A 21,138-nucleotide genomic window follows, 5' to 3' on the forward strand; every position below is an offset into this window, starting at 1 on the left:
TAGGAGGTGGGGTTGGAAACATTTATTGTTAGTTTTGGAAATGATGGGAATTATTTCGTTATACATATAAACGGTGCGTTCTACTAAAGTTAGAGAGAGAATAAAGTGTAAAGTTTGTTTAACTTTAACGAATTTAACTTGCAAAAAGCGTTGAATAATATCAAAATCTTTAGAAGGTAGTTGTTCAGGATTTACATGTGAAATAGATTCCATAAATACCTTCGGTTTTATAATGCTAGGGTGGTACATTCCGTGAGAGGCAAACGTGATAGCTTCCGTAATTCTAGTTATTAACTCGGTAATAGTTTCCGTCTGATAAATCAAATGTGTAATCAACAAGTCTGTTTTATCTTCATAATGGTCATGGCTCATTTGAGACCAAAGTACCAATTGATTATGTGAAATATTTTTTAGTTTGCCGTAATAATCCTCCAATGTTCTTGAACTCAACGAGATTCTCTTTTCATTTATATTTTGGTTAGTTTCAATTCGTTGCACTAATTTATCCAAATCATTATCATCTAAGTTTCCCGTAATTCCTTTAATTATTGAACCGAGTCCGTTTATTAGGCCTCTTTTATTCCTTTTTATAACTAAATTATCAATTATCTGATTATTATGATCTATTAAATATTTCAAACGTTCTAATCCTACGTGTGGTAAGGTTACATTGTTACATTTTATAAGTTTATCGTAATTAATTCCTAGTTGTTGCGATTGTTCAATTAGTTTAGATAAATCTAGGGTATGAATGACGTGCCACTGCCCTTCGACGGCTCGTGCATTTCCCAGGGGCGCGACGATGAAGTGCTCATTGTCTGCTAATTGGCGGATCCGTAGCGCTTGCGTCATGGCCGTCAGCCTGAAACAATTTAACACTGTCTTTGTGAATTGTTGTTAGGCCTCTCAGACTTTTATATTCAAGTACATTATGTGGTAGTATTTTAGTAATAGTGAACGGTCCTTTAAATTTATTTTTATGTTTACCCCGTGCGGTAACCTTTATAAGTATCTGTTGTCCCACGGACATTTCTTGCTGCGTACGTGTTTTGTTTACTCGTTCGCGTGTTTTATTTTTTGTTTTATGCTGTAAATCATGTATCAATTTTTTGAGTTCTTAACATTGATTTGCGTGGTCGGCTACGTAGCTTTGGGTAATCACACCATTAGGTTGTGGTACTCTGTTCCCATGACAAAAGTGTACCTCGTTTGGTGTATGTTTAGTTACACCATGTATGTTATTATTATAAGCATTCAAGGCTAAATTAATTTGGGTTTCGGATGTTACGTTCGGTATTGCCGTGCGTATTAATCTCAATATTTCTGTCAGAGTGGAGTGAAAGCGTTCTATATCAGCTTTTGATTGTGAATGACCAGTAGTAGTCACATGTGTTTTAATATTGTAAGTTTCTAATAACTCTCGTGTCGTAGTGGACGTGAACGTGGTTTCACGATCTAAATGTATTTCTTTCGGTATACCGATTAACGAAAATATTTTAACAAGTATTTCACATATGGCGACATTGTTGTCGACAGTGATTAAAGTACAAGATGCCCATTTAGAGAATCTATCTACAATGGTTAAGAATTTTTGACGTCCGAAATGGTAAGTATCAATCTGCCATATTTCCATTGGACAATTGGGGGTAACGGTAGCCTCTAATGGGGCAGACTTTGGGTGTCTTTCGTATTTAGAGTTTTGACATATTATACATGTTTTTAAAAAATCTTTTATTTTGGTCCGCATGTTATTGAAATAGTGCGTCCGTTTTATTTTACTAAGTAAGGCATCTAGGCCCATATGACGTTGGTTCTCGATATGCGTCGAACGAATTACTTCTTTTTGTTCTTCTAAATTTATGGGTTCAATCTTAACATTTGTGAAACGTATTAATTTTAACGAGTTCTTATCAATATTTTTTCTATAGCATTCGCTTAAACACTCATATAGTCTATCATTATTTATAATTACTGCGTATTTATCCTTATCTAAACATGTTTTAATCAATTTTAAAAATACCGCTTCCGCATTTGCTAAAGGAATGCACCATACAAGGTCCGTACCTTTTTCTTTAGCTCTTAAACTATTCTTCTCAATATCGCTTAATTCGATAAAAATCCTATTCATACGCGGGGGTGGGTGTTCGTTACGAATTGGGATTCCACCCTCATGGTCATCCACATTGCTATGCACGGTGTCAGTGACACTCTGGGCACCCGAGGTGGCTTCTACTCGTAATGAATCGTGCTCCTCACCGTCCTCACTATAATGAATTTCGACCCTTGAAAGTGCGTCGGCTACATGATTATTACAACCTCGCTTATGTCTAATTGTATAATCATATTCTTGGAGTTTAAGTCTCCACCTAGTAAGTTTAGCATTGGGTTCTTTCAATTTGGTTAACCATACTAACGGTTGATGATCCGTTTCTATAATAAAATGTTTACCATAAATATACGGACGGAATTGCTGGAGGGACCATAGTATACCAAGCAATTCTTTTTCCGTCGTATTATACTTGGTTTCCGTTTTCGACAGTGTCCTAGAAATATAGGCAATAGGTTGAGATTTTTGGCTCAACACAGCCCCCAGAGCAATGTTACTTGCATCTGTGGTTACAGTGAATTCTTCGTTAAAGTCGGGATATTTTAATATTGGGGCATTCATCAGTAATTCTTTACATAGCCTAAATGCATTTAAAAACTTTTCGTCTTGGTTATTTATTTTTACGTTTTTTCGGGTACATTCTGTGAGTGGTTTCGTCACTCTGCTTAAATTTGGGGCGAATTTACGGTAGTAACCGATTAGTCCTAGAAAAGATTTTATATCCCTGACTGTCTTTGGTAAGGGAAATTTTCTTATAGCATCAAGTTTTGCGGGATCAGGTTGCAGTCCATCACCATTAAGAATATGGCCTAAGAATTTAATTTCTTCCTTGACAAATTCACATTTATTGATATTTATTTTTAAATTTGCTTCCCGCAGGGCGTTGAAAACTATTTCTAAGCGCCTGAGGTGTTCTTCTTCGTCGTTGGCATATACTATAACGTCATCTAAATATACCAAACATATTTTCCCTATGTATTTACGTAATACATTATTCATCATACGCTGAAATGAAGCAGGAGCATTTTTTAATCCGAATGGCATTCTAACAAATTCGTAGTGTTGATTAGGAATAGTGAATGCTGTCTTTTCTATGTCTTGATCAGACATTTTGATCTGGTGGTACCCACTTGTCAGATCTAAAGTTGAAAAGTATTTATTACCATGTAACTGTGAAAAAATGTCTTCGATGTTTGGGAGCGGAAACTTGTCACTACGTGTCTGTTCGTTGAGTTTCCGATAGTCTATGACCATCCTCCACCTTTTTATACCCGATTGGTCGAGTTTTTTCTCGACGATGTGGACAGGGCTTGCCCAAGGCGAATCGCTTGGTCGGATGATTCCATCCTTCAGAAGTTGAGCGACTTGTCTTTCAACTTCAAGCCTCTGTTCGTACGGTAATCGATAAGCGCGTTGATACACGGGCTCTTCTTTAAGTAATTTTATTTCATGTTTTACATGAGGTGAGCAATTAACTACCAGTTCTTCAGAGAATAAATCCCTATTTTTCTCCAATAACTCATCAAGTTTACTCATATCCATTACATGGAACAACTGAACTTGTTTGGTTGGAGTTTTTAAAATATTATTTGAGTTGTTTAAAATTAATGTTGCATTCATTAATTTTAACATATCTATTCCCATTAACACATCGTATTTATGGGAAAAGTCAAAAATATAAAAACGCATTTCAGCATTATTATTGCCGAATACTTTTCTCCAAAATGGCGTCACGACTGTACCTCTATGGGCGGTCGTAGAGTGCGCTGTTTGTACAGTAAACTCTTCATTTATATATCTACAGTCACGAAACAATCTATTATATACATTTTTAGTCATGAATGATTTGGAGCTTCCCGTATCAATCAGAATTTTCATATTTAATGGCGCTACTATATATGGTAGGCCATTATTGATATGATTCAGGTGGATTAGGTTTCTCGGGGAGATTCTTGGTCTTCCCAAAAATCCGGCCGTTCCTGATCATTGCTGTCGGTATAGAATAGCTCCTGCGCCGTACGTCCGTTGCCGAGGTCGATGACCGGGCCTTTAGGAGGTCGGGACATTGGGGCCGTTCTCATACTGACATCACCGGCACGTGTCTGGTGCGTATTAAAATTGTTGTTGTTATTTCCGTGCCACGGGCGGTTTTGTCCGAACTTATTATTATGCGTCTGGTTATTATTATGCCACGGTTTATTATTATAGTTATTGTGATTAAAATTATTATGTGGTTTGAACGAGCTTTGCGTTTGCGGAGTAAAAGGTTTATTTGATTGTTGTCCTGGCCGCATAAAATTAGATGGTCCTGCTTGTGGAAACACAAGATTTTGTTTAGACCGCTGGTGGAGCTCGCCATGGGCCTCCAACATCCTTATTTCTGTGCACAGGGCATCATAATTTTTTGTTAAGTTTGCGCATTTAATGTGCGTTGGCATGAGGTTTAATAAAGTATTTCGAGCCGTATCTTTGTATGGTTCCATCAATATGTGGGCACTAGGCCCTCCATATTGATCGGAAATTTTAATTTTAATCGAAAAGAGAATTTGGTTGATCTCATGGATCGTTGAGGAGAAATCCTTCTGACCGCGGTTGAAGTTTATCAATTCTGTTTGTAATAACGTCACAGACTTATTGTCCCCACATTCATTTTTCAATGTTTCTAATATTGTTTCAATATTGTTATCATGATCGCTCATGAGAATTACGTGAAGTGCTTTCCCACGTAATCTTGAGATTATTTTCTCAACATTATTTGGCGTATTGCCGTTTCGAGTAATATACCCCCTGGCTGATTTTATGAATAAATTAATATCTTGGGGAGAGCCACTGTACTCCAATATCGATTCCGAGTATTGGGGAGCGGGCCTCTCATTTGGCTGTGCCATTTTAATAAATTAGAAATATACGAAGTGACTTTTAATTTAAAAAAAAATAGTTTTCTCCCTAACCTTTTGGATAAGGAAGGGAAGGGATCTATCGTACGTATGGGATAGACGATCAATTGAAAAATGTACTCACAGAAGTATTGATGCGATGATCTTCATTGCCTAGTTAACGAATTTGTTTGGTGTGTGGTCCTCTTCGCGTCGAGATATTAAAGAATATCTAAGAAGTCCTGGCTACGGCCAAGTTTAACAGCTTCTTCGAAATGACCCACGTACTGGGCGCCAGTTAACTTTTGTTGTCTTCTTAGTGTTAAAAAAAGGAATATAACTTGTGGATGATTTATCCTTTATTAATTAATTTAAACAATACAACTTAAAATATGTAAGTACAATTTCAAAAGGAAACTATTAAGTGAACAATACGACAAGCAAGTGCTTGGATTCGATACACGGAATAGAGTCGTCTGGAAGCTGGAGTTGGGGTTTATATAGTCCATGCTGGTGCGGTGGAGTGGGGCGTCATCTTCCTATTTTCGGGCTGCGTGTCAAAGTGTCAATGTGTCATTCCGATAATGGGGTTATTGTACCAGTGCACGTGGAACACGTGGTCTTTCTTAAATCGATCCTTTGTTTTGGGATTGCTGCGCGTGTGGCCGCGTGTTGTTTTAAGTTCATCTAAATGTTCGTTTGTTTATTAATGGTCTTCTCCAAGTAGCCGTAGAAGGGTACGTGTTGATATGTCGTTTCAGGGATTGTGATTAGAGTATATCGTCCCGGTGATTGTCCTTGTCCGGATGCAACTGCTATCCATAAACTATTAAGGTTTAATAGTTTATTTTAGGCGAGATGAAGTGCTGGTTGTAATGGGCGTGCTGCGATGTCTTCCTGTAGGTGAGGGTCGTCTTGGGTGGTTAACTCGGGAGAAAAGTACTACATGCTTTTTAGCCTCTGAGAGTACATTTTCTTAAATGCCGCCATGCTTGTATAAGCCTCTGAGTGTGCACCTGATGAAATAGTTGATAGTGTTTTGGGCATTTTTTTTGGAAGGTGATAAATTTTTAAAAATGGAAAATCATAACGTTAATTTCCTTGTGAGAGCGTGTTTTTGTTTTGTGTTTTCTTATTGTTTTTTTTAAGTAAAGGATTAAATTGTTCAAATGCTAATTTCCATCTCTATTACAGAGGATATGTTGGTTATTATTTGACAATTTTTTTTTTTTTATTGCTGTAAATTCAGTAAATCTTAGACAATTCTTGCTATTTTCCATCTCCATTACAGAGGATATATAAGATATTATTTGTCAATTTCTTTTTTAATTGCTGTAAATTCAGTAATTCATACTATTTCCATCTCTGATATAGAGGATTTGTTGGAAACTCATAAACAGTGTTTTTATGTTTAGTTGTCCATTGATTTTTTTTTTATAAATTTGGACTATTTTGGTCATTTTCCTTCTCTATTATAGAGGATTTATCGGAAACTTTGTTTTTGGATTTCAAAAGTAATTAATAACGTAATATGGTTATTATTATTTACATAATAATATTCCTGAGATATTCATATCAGGTAGAAACAAATACAATCGAATTTGTTATTTTAAAATAAGTTCAATTTGATGGCAATCGAAGTACAATTTTATACAATCTATCAGTAATTTTGAGTTCTTGAGCTCGTGCAGTTTATTTAAAATAAAATTAAATTTAATATTCAACTTACATTTTCATTCATCGATAATAATTAATGATGATTTAAATAGTAATTTTAAATTCATACATAAATGATCTCGTATTCGAATTTTACAGGGTAGCTCAAATATGACAACATTTATCGCTTGACTTAACAGTAAAGTTATTTTGGTCTTTATTTCAACTTATAGATACATAATATAGGAACTTATGATGTAATCTTTACACATTTTCACACTTTAGATTTGTGATTTTCATAATTATTATTTTGAAATTTAATAATATTAACTGCCATCTTTTGGAAATTGTTCTAAACTTCGAACTCACTTTTAACTAATAGGTTCGCACCTTGGATAGGATGTTGACATTAATTGATATTAATATTGGTTATATATTTTTTTAGAAAATACCATTGAATTTTAATAGGTGTTAAATTCTATTTTACAATTTTTACCAAAATTTTTTAATGTTCGTACATAAGTAGAACTAATTGACACATTTAGTTTTTCTATATAACTGGCATTGCAGTTTGATCGCTTCTGATGCTCAAACATTTCTTTTTTTGGAAATTTGGGAAATTCCATATAATTGGTTATGCCAAATTCATTATATCTTGATTATTGGGGCCAGTATGTTTCAATCAAAATTATAACTTTTGTTAGTGTTTATCATCACTTCTATTTTTTTATGATTATATTATTAATATGATTAATTATAATTTCTTTTGCCTTTCTTTGTTAAGTAAACCAATAAGTTAGGGGTTAGATAATAGGGGACTTTAAGAAGACTTGGAAAAAAGAAGCGGAACCAAGGATCTCAACATGGAAGCAATTGACTACTACAGAGGCTATGAACATCGCATGGCTTTACTTCGCATCTCCTACGGGCAATCTCATCATCAAGACGTAAACTACTTGGATTCTTCTCAACCCCACATTCAACGACTATCAGCCTTCTACTTCATAAGGAACTATATACCCTTTGGCATTCATCTCAGAAGAAATTATGGAATAGCCTGGCTCTAAAGGCTTCATGCGGAGTTGGATCTTCTCTACAAACTTCTTATAACCGGAGTGCTGCACTATACCCAAAATGGACTTTAAGGAAGTGCCAGGAGGCACTACAAAAAAAAAAATTATAATACAACATAAACATAATTTTTTTTTCTCAACGGAAAGGGGTAATGTAACGGGATAAATTAAGTACCCGTTGATTTACATTATTTGGTGTGGATGTCCGACAACTGGCGACACCATGAGAGAAGGTTCGGTGTTTGGCTGACAGAACAAAAGGAGCTTCGTCTTCAGTATTCGGGTGGCGGATTCAGCGATTACACGTACGGGGAAGAAAGGACTCTTCGCGGATGGCGGTCAACACGAAATCGGGAAGTTTTTAGTTTATCATTATGCATTTCAATTTTCAATATTCATTTCAAATATTCAATATTTAGTTTCTTTCTGTTTGCAATATTGGTTTACTATAATTTAATAAATTTTGTTCTATCGTTATATGGAACTGGCGCCCTTAATATTTATAGTAATGATATTTAAAATTATAATTCATTTTACTACCTACAATGTAGCATAACTTTCAATCACCATGTTAATTATTTTTACGTAATAATATACCGACCTACTAACGTTTCTTCGAGGTTAGTCGCACCCTGAGATTATTTATATTTAAATTATTCTTTGAGTCTCTTGCTATGTTTTGTGTTACAATAAATTATATTCCGTAATATGAATATTTTATTTAAGATTATCATCTCCTTATTATTGCATATATATTCATATTAATTTTTATACGTTACACCTTGTCAATAAACTTATAAATAATGATAAATTTAAAAACTGTTTTAATGATACAAAAAAAACCTGGGATGAGATAAATAATATTTTAGGACGTAAACCCAAAAACGATTGTGATGAAACAATAACACGATATATGTTTAAAGATAGAACTGAGGATTCTGTGTCAAATGATTTTGTTAATTACTTCTCGGATAGCATCAGCAAAATGTTACATAAATGCAATCACAAAGCTACTAATATTGTACTGGAAAAACTGCCTCACAGTTTATTTATACCAAGAGCTACTATAACTGATATTGAAAACATTGTTAAAAAAATTAAAAACTCTAAAAGCACAGGTATTGACAATATAAGAATGTTTGATTTAAAAAGAAATATAATAACTCTTGGGCCAATAATTACTCATAAAATCAATACGATAATAAAGCAAGCAAAAATTCCACAAGAATTTAAATGTAGCATTACTAGACCAATATTTAAAGGTGGAAAACACATTGAACTGGGAAATTATAGGCCTATTAGTATACTACCTGCGTTAGAAAAAATTCTCGAAAAATTTTTATCAAATAAATTAAATAATAACATTGAAAAATTCGCTATCATAGATCCAAAGCAATAAGGCTTTCGAAGAAAAAAAAAATACCGAAAAATTACTGCAAGATTTTTCCAATTACATAAATAATCAATTAAATAATAAATTACATGTTTTTGTGTTATTTATCGATAACTCTAAAGATTTTGACACAATTAACTCTAAAAAACTGCTAGAAACCTTAGAAAAAATTGGAATAAGAGGAAATGTGTTAAATTTATTTAAAGATTATCTTAGAAATAGAAAAATATGTACCAAAATAAATAATACTTTTAGTAAAACAAAGAATGTATCTGCAGGAGTTCCACAAGGTTCCATATTGGGAACTACTATGTAACTATTATGAAAAAACTGTTCTCTTTTGTTAAACATTTTGTATTCGCAGATGATACGGCATTGGTCATATCACATAAAGATCTAAAAATTGAAATTTATATGTCAATGGCAGAATCTATTATAAGATAAGGATTAACCATATGGGGAAATACTAGTATAACCAATCTGAAACAAGTCCAAGTTGTACAAAATGCAATTGTAAAATTACTAGTCGTCCCTAATATTTTTAAACAGAGACATAATACACCGTTGCTGTTTCAGAGTGCCAAAATTTAACCTGTTAAGGCTATTCTATGGCAAAAAATCATAATTCAGTATATATTTACCCCACAGCATAAAGAAAAATTAGAACATAAATACAGTACTAGATTCACGCGCAATGACGGGTTAATAGTTCCGAAATTTAATAATAAATACGGACAGAGAACGTTTGAATACAACAAACCGAAGATATTTAATTTATTACCTGACACTATAAAGTAATGTAAATCTATGAATGAGGTTAAATATATGGTGAAAAATTGGCTATCGGAAAAAAATATTTACTTTAATATGCATGAAAAATTGTAAGAAAAAATTGTTAATTCTGTAGATATAAAATGTAAATTATTACTTATAAATAATGTAAATGTAAGTAAGCTTTAAGCACCTGTTGACAAGCCAATTCAATTGGCTTAGCAGGACTTGTTTGTTGATATTTATTAACTATTTATTCAATATTTTTTTGTTTTTTAAATAAAAAAAACGCGGTACATGTGCAAGTTTTGCAATGTGCCCCTGCATAAAGGAAAGTGTTTCGAACGCTATCACACATTGAAGCACTATAAGGTTATAGTTTTATTTATATGTATCGAAAATTTCTAAATAATCTTGTAATTTTGAATGAATAAATTTCGATATGCTATTTCGATTGTGAAATACTGTTTTTTCTATGATTCCCAAGAAAGTAGAAAGTTTTTGTTCATAAAAAAAGGAATTACACATACATTGCTAAGTAAATAAATAGAGACATCTTTTTAAAGTAAAACACTGAAAGTTTCATAGAAAAATATCAAATAGATCATAAGATGTGAATATTTTGCGGAAAGTCTAATTTTGGCGATAAAATTTAAAAAAATACCTGCGCTTCGCCCCGATTTGGCGGTAAAATGCCCGACCATATAGTGTTAAAATATAGTATATTATGCCATTTCTATATAACACTCTTACATACATATTTACTTCTTCTTCTATTAGAAACTGCTACTAACTTACATATAGTTATATAACTTAATAATGATATATTATATATTCTGTAATTTTTTGATGAAATAAATAAAATAAAATAATTAGTTACATTTAACCTTGCACCCTTCAGGCCTCTGGCATATGCTGTCAGAGTGTGTGAATGTATTTCTTTTATATAAATAGGGGATTACATTTATTATTCCTTTAAAGACTGGACTTAATTAACTGATAACCAAAAAGAACACTAATTTCAATTATAAACATTATAATTACGTCACTTCTTCGTCGATTAATATGAAAGTAATTAATAAGAATTCACGAAATTTCACACATTTCTTTAAAAGTGCGGTCAGAACCTTTGGTTTATAGAGGTGGACAATTTAATTCTAATGTAGTTAACGCCTAGATTTGAATATGAAGCGTGGGATTTTCTCTTTCTAACACCTCTGAGATCACATTTCTCTCCATGAACGTAAGGGAGACACAAGGATCATACGAACTGTTCACAAAAGCGAAAAAATTAGCCCGAAGGATTAATAATAAGGTTGTCTGTAATATTTTGGAGTATCTTTCATAAAATTATCTAAACTAAATTAAACCAATAATTCCTAATATCGAACCATGTACAAAACAAATATATATTGAAATTGAATAAGACAAAGTAGCGCCCGATTAATTCAAAGTAGCATCTTAACAACTAAAAATAGATTAATTCAAAGTTGTGATGGTTTGAATAATCACGAAAATAAATAAACGATAAATAATAAACGAACGTGCTCAAAAAAATTTTTTGTTTAGACAACGACGGGAGATTTATTGACAGACAGGCCTGGAGTAAACACATTCACACGGGACAGGGCGCAGGTACAGGCAGTCGAGTCTTGAATTCGGATACGTTGACAGCCCCGAGAAATGAATACAAACCAGAAGTGATGTGTGAGATTACAATTAATTAGTGAATTCAGATGATGTTAGAAAGCTTTGTTGGTTTCTGAATTAAAGTGAAATATTATTGAACCGGTTTTTGTGTGAAGTGAAAGTGGTTGGACTCAGTGAGAAAACAATTAATAATAATGACAATAATAATAATTGGATAATTTGTAGAGCGCCGTTTTGTAAAAACCCACCTCAGGGGCGCCAGGTGTTGTGCAATCGCGATTGTGTTATAAAGTTGTGTTGATTTAAACGTGATTTCGTATACAGTTCGAACTAGATTGCTTGTCTTAAAAACATGAAAATAATAAAAATAATGATTGCGTTTTTAAAACAGAGTGAATGTACTTAAAGGCGGGAAGTGTTTAATCGGGCTAGGTTATTGATTTGGCGAGATGGCATTTATCCACGGAGACCGAAAACCAGAGAAACAAATATATCATTAACTGTGGGTTCGAATCCTAACAGATTAGGGAGGTACAATTTTATTTACAGGAATATTTAATTACCCTTTTAAAGTCTTAGGGAGGGGACTAAAAGTGAACAAATTGCCAGGATTTCACTAAAAGGAAGAAGGAATGCCGGTAGGGGGTGGACCGAAAAATTAAACTGATTTAGCTATATAGTGTGTAACCAGGTAAGCTTCACACTAGGATTTGGAGGTGACTAACAGGGTGAGTTTTTTTATATTATTTATTAAACAACAGAAGTCCCTTTTAAAGGACGGATACAGCATCCAAGTTTACAACCCCTGTCGTCCAAATAATGTTTCGAAAGGGAATGTGTCAATCAGACTATCTACCAGCTGAAAAAGGGAGACGGGCCGATGACCTTTTCATATATAGGCCGAGGCGCGGTGTACAGTCAGTCAAAGGGGGAGTTTTGCTAGCGTATGACCGCCCAAATAGAAAGCGATCGGATGCAACCAGATAGAACAAAATGAATATCTTTCGTCTGTTATTTGACTTTTCTAATTTAATACTTTTCATCTATTGTTTGACTTTCTAAGTTACGAATTGGGATGCACAAAAACAAATCTAAAGTCGAAAGAGGGAGATGGTAATCTCCGAAATAAAACTACCAACCGAACAACTTTTCTCAACAGGTACCTTTCGAGAGGTAGGCAGCCTCTTTAAATTAAATGCAAAAATCAAACCAATTATCCGTTTATACCTACCTGAGAGGATAGGTATTCAGTAGGAGTTACCCATACCTAATACACGAGGATGCTAGTAACCTCATAAAATAATTACTAGAACCGAATATTAAAATACAGACAGTCCTCATCCTAAATTTGGCATTTCGAGTAGACCTTACATATATCTCACATGATAATTGGCTGAATGGGTAGGCACACAACCTATCGTTAAAAAGCAGGCTAAATGTCGACAAGATCGTCGTGTGTTATCTATGTATTGACCTAGAAAGGGATGTAAATCCCCGACGGCGAGGGAGTTACAACGTTTTCTAGAGGTGGCACGTAACTTAGGACCTTGCGTGTCACATTTTCGCGACTAGATTCGTGACAAGGGATGTCATGGTTTTCCCCTTCTACACTCAGTAAAGTAGATTTTCCTGGAGGTGTATGAGATTGGGGCAATTCTGAAATTGGTGATGAGACCTGGTTTTCTTTATTCTGGCGTGACGGTTGCCGATTTGGAACAAGGGGAGACCCGGCCGGTTGTGATATCCAGACACGCAGATATCGATCGCCTTGCTCAAATTATCATCCATCAGTTTTGTTTGGTAAGAGGAGGAGTCAATCTTAGCTTGAAAAAAATTCATTTCCTTTCCTCTCCTTCCCCTCCTAAAATATATACATGGATGGCGCCGACAACTAACACCATAAATTTATCGTATGTATATCACATATATAAAATCTAACACTTTATTATACTCACATTACCCTATGACAGGTAGAATCACGTAGCTAGTTTGAAGAGCAGGCGACTTCAGAAAAATAAGGTTTATGAAATGGCTTTAAAACACAGCGATAATGGATTCAACTCACTCTATCTCAAAAGAACCAAGGGATACCACACATACATAGATAACTAGGTTTCTAAACCGAGAAACAAAAAACCAACACAACGTTCGGTGAAGCCTTTTTATACTGAACCGTCACGTGAAATGAGTACGTTCAAGGTCGTACGTCACGTGGACAAACTAGGATGTACACACTTGAAGGGGTGTGTAATAAAGAGAGGAGCAAAGGCATGTAGAGACGGCAGGGGAGGAATTTTCCATCCCTGCGAACACATATGCAAAGCCTTATGGAAAAGTTACCTATGGGACTTTAAAGAAATTTATCGTAGAAAGAAGAGAAGGAAAAGTTTGAAGTAGAAAGGGCGGATCATTACAAAGTAGAATCCAACTTACTGGAACGAGATATATTCTAAGTGGCATCCTACTAACTGGAAGGCGATAAATTTACAGTTGCATTCTACTCACTGGAAAGCGATAAAACAAATTAAAGTAGCATTCTTCTATCTGAAACGCGATAAATTCAAAGTAGCATTTACTTAGTGGAATGCGATAAATTCAATGAAGTACCTAACAATCTGAAATGCAATAAATATACATAGAAGAAAAACCATAGCCGGCGCTTCGGCCGTATATCACAAAGATGCCTTTACTGCGCTAAAGAACATACAATACATGTACATGCAGTGGAGCCTAATGGAGTAAAGCACTAGTGCTATTCTACCGTGGTAAGTAAATACACAATGTCTTCCTTCAGACTAAAGACGGTTTAAAGGCCTCGTCTGATGGAGCATCCTTCTTGCCATCTGTAGCTTACAAGTATCTGTACATGGTAGGTACAAACAAACAAACAAACATACCTTCAAGAGACCCCTTCTGGTTAGCAGAGTCACTTCCTTCCAAGTTCTTGTCCGATCCTCGCGCCTCGTCTGACACAGCATCCTTCTCGCCAGCCTTGACCACCTTTTTAGCTGCGCGTTTCAGGAATTTGAACATTTCCTCTGATTTGGTCACTGAAATATAACTAGGAATTTACATATAATTAGAAACTGAAACTTTACCTTTCAATTAACATAGAAAACTAAGTGACGCCTTCCTCCGTGGTCGAGGGGTAAGGCTCTCTATATATAGAACCCCTGCTTTAAAAACCTTACACCATTCTTAAATTCTCTAAAAAAGCTCCTGAAAGACAACAAAAATACACAACAACTCATTTTAGCAGGAGGTTTAAACATAAATATTAAACATCCTCATTAGTATTATTTTTTTAATGATAAACCAATGTTTATAAGACACAGTTTTTTACGCATCACACAAAAGGATAAAAAAATATCATGCAATAATTACTCGCCTGAAATATCCATGCAAATTGAAAATATCTCCCGAGTAAAAATAAATGCCACCGACGGGAATTGAACCCGCAACTCAAAAATAGAGTTGGTTGTTTACAGGTGAGAAAATATAATAAGCAGAAATTGTTGATTGAAGAACTAGTACATATTGAATTATTTGGCGTGTTGGGAATAAGCCGACGTAGCTCAGTGGTCCAGAGCACCTGACTGGACATCTGAAGGCGCGGGTTTAATTCCCGTCGGTGGCCTTTATTTTTACTCGGGAGATATTTTCAATTTGTATGGATATTTCTGGCGACTAAGTATTGCTTATAATAATTTGTTATCCTCGATAGTAATCCGAAAACCCACCAACACCCAAGTCTTTTAAGTCACTATGGCCTGAAGTCAACTATTAACTTGTATTGATCATATTTTTGCTATAACTAACAAATCAACTATTTCATACATTATTCATACCACAGTCACTGATCACTACACTACTTCACTTGGCATTCGATCAAACAATGACAAAAAAGAAAATGCCTAATAAGTCATGAATCTTGGATCACAACAATTAAAGAAAAAACCCAAACTTAGCTCACAATGCTTTCCTACTAACGCTGGAAATGTAAACGATTAAACACATTAAAAACCCACGAAAACACCACTCCCAAACTTTGAAAAATAAACCATGGATCACAACAGGTTTAGTAAAGAGAATACACAAACGAAACACTATGCATATGAGAGTAAATAAAAACACAAAACTATCCATTATACAGAAGTCTTTGCAATAAACTAATAAAGCAGGCCAAATATAAATTCTATAGAAACGAAATTAAGAACGCCAGTATGGATCCAAAATAAATTGGGAAGTCGATCAAGGGCCGCTTATCTTAAACCAAAGAAAAGTGATAATATTAATAAATGATCAATTAATGGATAAATGTTTCTAGCAAAACACGAACCTGATAAACTGGTTAATCATATTAATTAGTATTTTTCAACCGTTGGCCTAAATCTAGCAAACAAAATCCTCACCTAGAGCCACACTACATTACAACAAATATCCTAACACGGCTGTACCGAGCGTCCTTTGTACTCCTTTAATATATATAAACTAAATTAAAAAAAAATACCGAACTCATTTTATCTTTTAAACCACGTTCTACTCCAGGAGCGGACAAAATCTCTAACCAAATTCCTCTTAATCTGCGTGGATATATAGCTATACCTGTTTTAACCGCCGATACATACGTCAAAGCGCTAAACACTACTCACAAAACATCAATTAGGATCATGATCAAAAAGCCTTACCTACACCCAACAGAAAACCTTCTAATTTCAACTAATATTCTAGATATCAATCTTCACCATGCCACTTTAATCACTCACAAAACACAGAGCAAAAACCAACTTCAAGTGCCAAAAATTAAATCAAACCTCGCACACTTCATTTTCAACACCCTTATGCTTAATGCTAAATCACTACTTTCATTAATCTTTATAACAAATTGTGTACATTATGAATACCAAAAAATATGCTTTAGATAAATTGAAGGTTTTCCGATCGCTTCACTTGAGTAGAATACAAATAAAAAATAAATTACTCAATAATAAATATAAATGTAAACTACCTGAAAAAAGATTTTTTCAATACAAATGTATGAACGCGTAAAGGAAACAACTTTAAAAAAATACAGTATTATAGCAAGATTATCTGCGACAGTTTCACTTGATTAACTTTTTAGCTTTCTTGTAAAAAAAATTATTTACAAAATAAATAAAAACCAGTTTTGTGCTTGAAATCAAATGTTTCTAGACTACGTTTTTCAAGCAATTTTAATGCCTATTCCCTACAATATAAGTTATACCAAGAATATACACATTTTTGGCTTATAGCTTCCAATTAACTCATGAAAACCTCATATTGTTTTATAAAAAATTCAATCCTTGGTTACTTAACAAAAAACGGACTTTTCATCAATAAGTTACTAGCAACCTCATCGTAATTGATAACTTTCTATTTTATCGTAATTAAACTTTCTATACCTTTTACTTTTTTTTATTTTATTTTTTTATTGTTGATACATTTTTTTTTTACAATATTTCATATTTCAATTTAGTAATGTTGGCCTCACTGGGTTGTTTACCCGTGCTGAGGCCCCCATTTTATAATTTAAGAATTTATACATTTAAAAATAAAAGAAAAACAACATTAAAATAAAGATAAATTTAAAATAAAAATAAAGATTAAAAATAAAAGAAAAATATCAAAAGAGAATGTAAATCGGTATTTATAATAATATATGTGTTTGTGCGTGTTGCGTGTTTTATATCTTTTTGTGTGTTGCGTGTATATGTTTTATTCTTTTATGTTATAGAATTTTGGTAATATTGTCTTTTTGTTCTTTAATCCATTTTTTTATTTTGTGTTTGAATTTATTTTTATTTTCCTCAATTTTTGTTTCAAGTGGAAGACTGTTGAATGCTTTAATAGCGTGGTATTTATGGTGTCTTTGTCCAAAGGTAGTGTTTACCGTCGGAGTTTTTATGTTTTCTTTGTACGCTTGTCTGACCGGTCTATTAGTGATATTTTGTGTTTGTTTGGGTTTGTTTTTTTGGTCGAAAATGTAGTTTAGTAGTGTTTTAACATATAATTGGCGTATATCAAGTACGTCACAGCTTTTAAATATTTGGTCTGTGTCGGTTAGTTTATGTTTTTTGAGTATTACCTTTAATATCGTTTTCTGTGCGATTTCTATTTGAGCGATAGCTGCGTTTGTTGCTCCTCCCCAAGCAATTATTCCATATTCTATTATTGATTGGCATAGTGCATAATATATTGTTTTCAATTGTTTTATTTTATATATGTTTCTTATGTTTAGGAAAATGTGTATTGTTCTGAGGAGTCTATTTGTGATTTGTTTGATGTGATGTGTCCATCTAAGATTATGGTCAATTACGATTCCTAGATACTTTATTTGTTCTGTTTTTTCTAGAGGGGGGCAATCGCAGATGTTGGTGTTTATGCATTCGTGTATTTTTATGGTGTTTGTATTGTTTTTTGGCTGTCCTGTTTTAGTTATGCTGTACGTTGTGAATTTTGTTTTCGATATGTTTAGTGTGAGTGTATTTGAGTCCAACCATTTTTTCACTTGCGTGATTCCTAGATTCGCTATGTTATAAACCTTATTCCAGTCCTTAGATTTAAATAGTAAAACTGTGTCGTCTGCGTAACTAATTATTTCTCCATCTATTTCCATGCTGCAAAGTTCATTTATGTAAATTATGAAAAGAACTGGCCCTAGTATGCTTCCTTGTGGAACTCCGTGTGTAATCGGTAGTGGTTTGCTAGTATAGTTATTAATTTTGACTTGTTGTGTTCTGTCGCTCATGTAACTTTTTAATAGTTGTAGTTCTTTGTCTTTGATACCCATATTTTCTAATTTTTTAAAAAGTGTTTTGTGGCATATTGAATCAAAGGCTTTAGCCAAATCTAAATATATCGCTATGCATTTAAACCCTTGATCTAAGTTGCTATGTATATAATCTATTGTACTAGCTAAAGCTTCTTTTGTGCTTCTTTTTTCTCTAAATCCATATTGTTTGTCCGAGATTAATTTGTTTTCTTCCAGGTATTTTATTATTTGGTTTTTTAATAGTCTTTCGAAAATCTTTGATAGAGAGTTTAACAAAGTGATTGGTCTATAGTTATTTATTTCCATTTTATCTCCGGATTTATACATAGGGATTACCAGTCCTTTTTTAAGAGTATTAGGAAAGCAGGCATGTGTTATGCTAAGGTTGATTAGGTGTGTTATAGGTTTTAATATTTCATTTTTTATTATTTTAATGCAATCCGTTGTTATCTCATCTAATCCAGGAGCAATCTGGTTTTTTAATGTATTTATTATTTTGTTAATTTCCATTTCCGAACTTATTTTTAATATAAATCTGTGTTGTGTTGGTTGGGTATCGATGTTTGATCTGTTTGTTTGTGTTAGTGTGTTTGTGCTGTGTTTTTTACGATTCGCTAAAACTTTCCCTATAGTTGCAAAAAAGTTATTTGCGTGGTTTGCCATCATTTCTATATTTGTTTTGGCATCTATTTTTTTCGAGTTAATATTTAGATGTTCGATAGTATTTTTTTGTTTGTATTTTTGTGTGTATGTAACTTCCTTTAATATTCTCCATGTTTCCTTTGGGTAATTGTTTGCTTTTTTAAGTTTTTCTTTGTAGTACATCTCCTTAGCTACTCTAATAATTTTCGTGCATATGTTTCTATATCTTTTATAGTAATTAAGTTGTTCCATGTCATACGGTGTTTGTTTAATTTGTTTGTGAATTTTGTCTCGTTTACGAATACAGTTTAATATTCCTTGTGTTATCCATAGTTTAATTTTTTTTGCTTTGTGTGTAAGTTTTATATGTTTTATTGTAGTGTAATTATTTATTTCTTGCGTAAGCGTATTTGTAAATGTATTCCAGGCTTCATCGACATTATCTATTTGGTATAATGTATTCCAGTTTATTTTTTGGAGTTTTTCTTTTAAGTTTGAGTAGTCAATTATTTTTTTTGTAAATATTTTATGTTGTTTCGAAGTAGTGTTTTCGGTGTCTATTGTTATCATATTCATGTAGTGATCAGTGATTGTGCTTTCAAGTACTACTGTTTTGGTTTTTAGTTTTGTCTTGATCATTATATGGTCTATGCAGCTTTTAGTGTTTTGTGTGACCCGTGTTGGGACATTTATTATTGGCTCCAGTCCGTGTTGTGCTAGTATTGCTAGGTATTCTATGTTTTGTGGGTGTCCGTTTTGTAGAATGTTTATATTAAGATCTCCTATGATGATGATATTTTTGTATTTGTTGAGATCATTTAATGTATTGTTAAGATCAGTTAAGAAATTTGTGATGTTGTTTTTGGATGGAGATCTGTACATAGCTAGGATACATGTTTCTTTTCCATATGTAATTTGTATGCAGTTGGAGTCGATTATGTTTATTTCTTGAATGGTTGTGTTATTTTTATCACTGACGTATATAACTATACCATCATTTTGGTTTTTGTGTATTTTTGTATGGTGTGTATTATAGTTTTTGATTGTTTTTGGTATGTAGTTGTCATTCAACCAGCATTCTGTCAGCACAATGACATCAAAATTATTTTCGAGCTGTTGGAGGTATATAAGAAATTCATCAAAATTTTTATTGATCGATCTAATGTTTTGGTGTAATATATTGATTCTATGTTTTTCTTTTGTGAATTTGGTCCAGAGGTTAATATCATTTGTACTTTCACAGTAGTGTTGATTGTCCGAATCTATATATTCCATGTAATCTGCCATGTTGGTGTGTATTTGTGTAAGTATGTGATGTGAGGTTGTGTTAGATGTACAGTCGTGTTTATGTCAGTTTATTAGATATATCGTTTAGGTGTTTTATTTCCATAACCTTTGAGTCTTTGGATTTTCTGACGAGAATTTTTCCTGATTTTACCCAAACATAATTTTAATACGGATATTTATATATATATTTTTTTAATGTTCTTTATTCAGTAAAGTTTATACATTACAGTAAACGGGTAAATTTTTGGCCACCACACTAGGCACATGCCCGTGTTGTAGTGGTCAATTTTATGTTAAGTATAATAATACAAATTAAAAATAAGTTGAATGAAAACAGAAAAATATAAAAATAAAATAAAATAATTTATACATCTAAAACAAGTATGAAGTATAAAGGAATTAAAAATAATGCAAAATATCTACATAAGTTTGATATATGAATATAAAAAATAGGTGTGGAAAACAGAAAAATTAAAAATAATATAAAAAGTATATCAAAGAGAATACATATTATTGAATTAAAAATAATACAAGGAGCATGTATCAAAAAAAAAATAAAGAATAAATAAAAAGAAAAAATACAAGTACATTTGTGTAATTAAAATAGAATTAAAAATGTAGTAAAAATACAAGTACATTAAGTACAAGTGTATTTCTAAAAAAAGAATACAAATACAATATAAAATCAAAGAAAGTACTATTTGGTAAGAAAGTAGGGATAAGTTATATCTTGATGAGCGATTTGCATGTGCGTGTTATGGTAACATAGGTGTATAGGTGTATAGGTGTATAGGGTATAGGTGTATAGGTGTATAGGTGTATAGGTGTATAGGTGTATATATATATATATTTATAATTTTGTATTTCAACGATTATGACGTTATTGTATG

General features: G+C 33.0%; 1 protein-coding gene across 1 annotated transcript in view; it reads right to left on the reverse strand.

Moving 5' to 3' along the window:
- The window catches only part of LOC149415171 (uncharacterized), a 64,679-nt gene that overhangs the window by 11,585 nt on the left and 31,956 nt on the right, over window positions 1–21,138 (reverse strand). The window contains exon 5 of the mRNA XM_089643028.1: window positions 14,424–14,587. Within this exon, the coding sequence (XP_089499154.1) occupies window positions 14,424–14,559 (136 nt within the window). The 5' untranslated portion in view covers window positions 14,560–14,587. The remainder of the gene's footprint in view (window positions 1–14,423; window positions 14,588–21,138) is intronic.

The sequence above is a fragment of the Hesperophylax consimilis genome, chromosome 19 (assembly GCF_061612785.1).
Source record: "Hesperophylax consimilis isolate HC1 chromosome 19, BYU_Hcon_1.0, whole genome shotgun sequence".
Taxonomy (NCBI): domain Eukaryota; kingdom Metazoa; phylum Arthropoda; class Insecta; order Trichoptera; family Limnephilidae; genus Hesperophylax; species Hesperophylax consimilis.